Source organism: Penaeus vannamei, chromosome 43, assembly GCF_042767895.1.
Source record: "Penaeus vannamei isolate JL-2024 chromosome 43, ASM4276789v1, whole genome shotgun sequence".
NCBI lineage: Eukaryota > Metazoa > Arthropoda > Malacostraca > Decapoda > Penaeidae > Penaeus > Penaeus vannamei.
In genome coordinates, this window is record NC_091591.1 from 626636 (window position 1) to 631635 (window position 5000).

The 5000-nt window shown below is 42.3% G+C and overlaps 1 protein-coding gene across 1 annotated transcript in view; it reads right to left on the reverse strand.

Moving 5' to 3' along the window:
• LOC113807235 (F-box/LRR-repeat protein 16) overlaps positions 1-5000 on the reverse strand; it is a 63515-nt gene that overhangs the window by 57912 nt on the left and 603 nt on the right. The window contains exon 1 of the mRNA XM_070118853.1: positions 3823-5000. This exon is cut by the window's right edge and continues 603 nt beyond it. Coding sequence (XP_069974954.1) covers positions 3823-4936 — 1114 coding nt within the window. The 5' untranslated portion in view covers positions 4937-5000. The remainder of the gene's footprint in view (positions 1-3822) is intronic.

Genomic DNA, 5000 nt, shown 5'->3' on the forward strand with positions numbered 1-5000 from the left:
AACTTCGATGTTGTTTATTTTAAAATAGGGTGTGAGTTAGATCGTTTTATGCCCTTGTAGGTTAAAGTAATTTGAGTAAGATTTGGGGAGGCTTTGGTAAGTTTCGATGTTTGTTAGATGTTTCAAGTATAATTTCATTTTTTTCAAATTATTATTTTTTATATATATCTTATTTTTTATTTTATTATTATTATAATTTTTTTTGTGTCGTAACTCCTTTGTAAGCTGAGAACTTAAAGCTCTTATTTTCTCACTTCTTTCTTGTTTCGTTCTTTGTCTGGCTGTTTTTCTAAATTTCTATTGCTAACATATGTCCACGCACTCAATATTCCCTCTTTATCTCTCATTCCCTTTCTTACTTTCTTTCTCACCCACTCTCTTCCTCTTATTTTCACTCTCTCTCTTTCTATATATGTCTATCTATCTAACCCTCCCTTCCTCCCGATCTTTCACTCACTCTCTCTACATCTCTCTCTCTCTAACCCTCCCTCCCTCCCTCTTTCTCTTTCTCTCCCTCTCTCCCTCCCTTTCTCTCCCCATCCCCCCCCCTTCTCTCTCTCTCTCTCTCTCTCTCTCTCTCTCTCTCTTTCGCTCTCTCTTTTTCTGTTGATATGTCTGTCCCACCGTCTCTCTCTCTCTCTCTCTCTCTCTCTCTCTCTCTCTCTCTCTCTCTCTCTCTCTCTCTCTCTCTCTCTCTCTCTCTCTCTCTCTCTCTCTTCCTTTACGTATACTTTCATTCGCGCATCGATGAACCTACTCTTACTCGCGCTCTCTCTTTGACACACTTTATTTAACTGATTATCTATGCGTGTCGTTATTCAATAATTCATTTATTTAGTTGCTTCCTTATGTACATACATATATAAGGTAATACAAATACATACGCACACACTCCCCCCCCCCCTCTCTCTCTCTTACACACACAAACACACATACACGTACATAGATAGATAGTCATATATATACATATACATGCATATATGTATACATACATACATATACATACATACATACATACATACATATATATATATATATATATATATATATATATATATATATATATATATATATATATATATATATATATATATATATATATATATATATATATATATATATATATATATATATATATATATATATATATATATATATATATATATATATATATGCAGGACATAAGCCTCTCCCATTCTTTTCCAGGTTTTCCTGTCTTGCGATGTTTGTTTCCAGTCTTGGCCCCCAAATTTCGCTATTTCGTCGCGCCATCGTGTCATTGGTCTGGCTCTTGGCCTCCTTAAGTTATTTATAGTCCAGTCTGTTACTTTCTTTGTCCATCTGTCGTCTTGTCTCCGACATACATGCCCTGCCCATTGCCATTTCTTCTTTTTAATGCTCCTGAGTATATCTTCCAGCTTCGTCTGTTCTCTGATCCACGTCGCCCTCTTCCGATCTCTCAGGCTAATTCCCATCATCGATCTTTCCATCCCTCTCTAGGCACATTAGTTCCCTCTCCAGTAACCTGGTTGTAGTCCATGTTTCTGTCCCATAGGTCATAACTGGGAGGACGCATTGCTTAAAGACTTTTCTTTTTAAGCACAATGGCAAGGAACCTCTTAGTGTGCTACTGTGCCTGCCGAAGGCACTCCAGCCTAGACTGATTCGTCGCTTTATTTCCTCTTCACTAGATGTGCCTGTCTGCACGAGTTGTCATAGGTATATATACTTGTCTGCCACCTCTAGCGCTTCGCCTTGTATATATATATATATATATATATATATATATATATATATATATATATATATATATATATATATATATATATATATATATATATATATATATATATATATATATATATATATATATATATATATATATATATAATTAGACAGATAGAGAAAGAGAGAAAGAGAAACAGACATAGATCAACACATACATGTATGTATGTATATACAGTATATGCTATACGTAATTCCCTTAATCTTTATTTTTACTCTCTCATTAAGTCTTTTGTTTACTAGATCTGTAAAGATTAAGATTTCAGAAACTATATATATATATATATATATATATATATATATATATATATATATATATATATATATATATACATATATATATATATATATATATATATATATATATATATATATATATATATATATATATATATATATATATATACATACATACATACATACATACATACATACATACATACATACATACATACATACATACATACATACATACATACATACATACATACATAAATACATACATACATACATACATACATATATATAGATGCACACAGACACACAGACACACACACACACACACACACACACACACACACACACACACACACACACACACACACACACACACACACACACACACACACACACACACACACGTATATATATATGTATACACCCTGAGACAAGTGTTTGTGAATATGCATGTATCTATATCTATATATCTATCTTTATATATATATATATATATATATATATATATATATATATATATACACACACACACACACACACACACACCTATACCTATACATATTATCTCTTTATCTATCTATATATTTACATATATTACTTTTTACCTATCTCTCCGTCTATTTATCTCTCTCTCATTCTAAATGTTAGTTGAAATATATTGTTGTATGGATATTTTTTCGCATTATGTAAATATATCACGTATATTATGTACCTTGATTCTTTTTCTTTAATTAGAAAAAAAATCTATAAGAAAACAAAATGGGAGATAAAGCAGTTAGGGAAAAAGTGAAAGAGAGGAAAAGGAATTAAGAGTGAAAAGAAAAAATAATATAAACGTTATGAAAAGGAAAGGCAGAAAGTCAGAGAAACAGAAAGAAGAAAAACATTTTAGAGTAGAAAGAAAAGAAAACGGAATGACGTATACACGCACAAACACACACACGTACACAAATGCACACACTCATAATACACCAATACATACACTCACAAACACAGTCACAACACATCAATACATACACATTTACAATCACACACACAAACACAAACAAACGCAACACACCACTACATACACATTCACAAACACACACACAAACCTCTGCAATGGCTTTTATCGAAAAGAAAAAAAGAATCATTTTATGAATCATTTCGATCAACCGCAGACACCTTTCCTCGGTTTTATGTCACTACGTATGTTATTTTCCTGATTTCTTGTTGTTACTTGAGAAATAGATTTTCAAGTCTCGCAGGAAAACAACTCGTCCGAATTCCTGCGTCAAGATTATAAGTTCTTCTGGCGATGTCTTGGGGTCGGATGGTTGTTGGCTGCTAAGGCGATGTGGTTGCTGGTCAGTGCAGTCTGAATATTGGGGCGGTGTGTGTGTGGGGTGTGTGTTTTTTTGGGAGGGAGGGGAGAGGCAGGAATAGGTACGGTGTGGTCAAAGTTGCTGGAGGGATATTGGGTTGTTTTGTGGTTGAATTGCGCACCACTTTAATTTGTTTTTTGTGGTGTTTTTTCCTTGTCATTGCGGTGCCAAAAAAGTGGAGAGAAATTTTTTTTAGGTGTTTTTCTCATCATTCGCAATAAACCAAAAGCCATGAGTCTACGGCCCCGCCGCGCCGTCTTTGAAAACTGGCCCCATCGGCGACGCTGAGGGAGTGGGAACTAAAGATCCCATTAAAGGGAATGCACCAGCGCCGCGGCCACAACAGACCATGAAAACACAGCGGCCGCTCTCCATTCCCCGTGAACCCGCTCCAACAACAGCCAATGTTTATGCAAAAAGCCACGTGGGGACATACCTATGTTCACGATGGCGTGGTTAGTGAGCTCCCAGCACGAGTGGAGGCGGAGGATCGAGAGCGTGGACGTCTGCCGCGGACTGAAGAAGGCGAGGGCGGCGTCCGTGACGTGATAGGCCTGGAGGTTGAGCTCGTAGAGCGACGGCAGGAGCTGGGCGATGGCGCCCACGGCCTCGTCGGCCACGTTGATGCAATCGGCCACAGACAGGGACACGATGCGAGGGTTGAGACACGCCCACAGGCCGGCCTCCGTCACGTCGTTGCAGCCCTGGAGCTCCAGCTGGTACACGCCGTTCAGGTGGTCGAGCAGCGTCTCCAGGCCCTTGTCGGACACGTTGGAGCAGCGCAGCGCCACGGAGCGCAGCGCCTTCGTGTGGTTGACGGCGTAGTTGGCCACCAGGTCCATGAGGTCCTCGTCGTTGGCGCACATCAGCACCAGGGAGTCGAAGCCGCGCTTCTGCACCGACACGTAGAAGCGGCGCCGCATGTCGGTGGTGAGCTCGACGTTGGCGTGGCGCATCTCGCGGCAGTGCAGCACGGGGCGCACGCCGTGCCAGAACTTGGGCTGGTACAGCACGGCGCGCCACCGCAGGCACACCTGCGCCAGCACCGTCCTTTCGATGGGCGAGAAGTACGAGAAGAACCTGGCCAGGAACGTCTCGTCCCGGATCAGCTCGTCCCACGTGAGGTAGCGATGCCCCCGCAGGAGGTGCGCCGGCGACCTGGCTGCGCGCAGGGGGCGCGGGGACCCCTGGTGGCCGTTGAAGGGCACCAGGGGGCTGCCCGAGGGCCCCGCCGGGACGCCGTTCCGGACCTTCCCCAGCAGGAAGCGACTCGGCTTCTCCGGCGGAATCGGTTTGTCCATCTTGGCCTTGCCATTGACGAGTCCACTGCTGGCCACGCTGTTCCCGCACAGCACGTTGGCCACCTTCTCCATGACGCCCCCCCGCCGCACGGACCCCATCCTGCTGCCCTCGGCGCCGCTGCCTCCGCTTGCCCCCGGGCCGTCGCGGATGTCCTTGTCCTTGCTGCGGGAGCGGAGTCCCAGGCCCGTGATACACTTGGACAACTCCACGCCCGCGCGCTCCACCACCTCCTGAGCTGTAAGGGACATGGGCGGGTCGACTGCCGCCCGAACACACACTCCCGCGCCCAGAAACACTATCACTCGAGGCCCC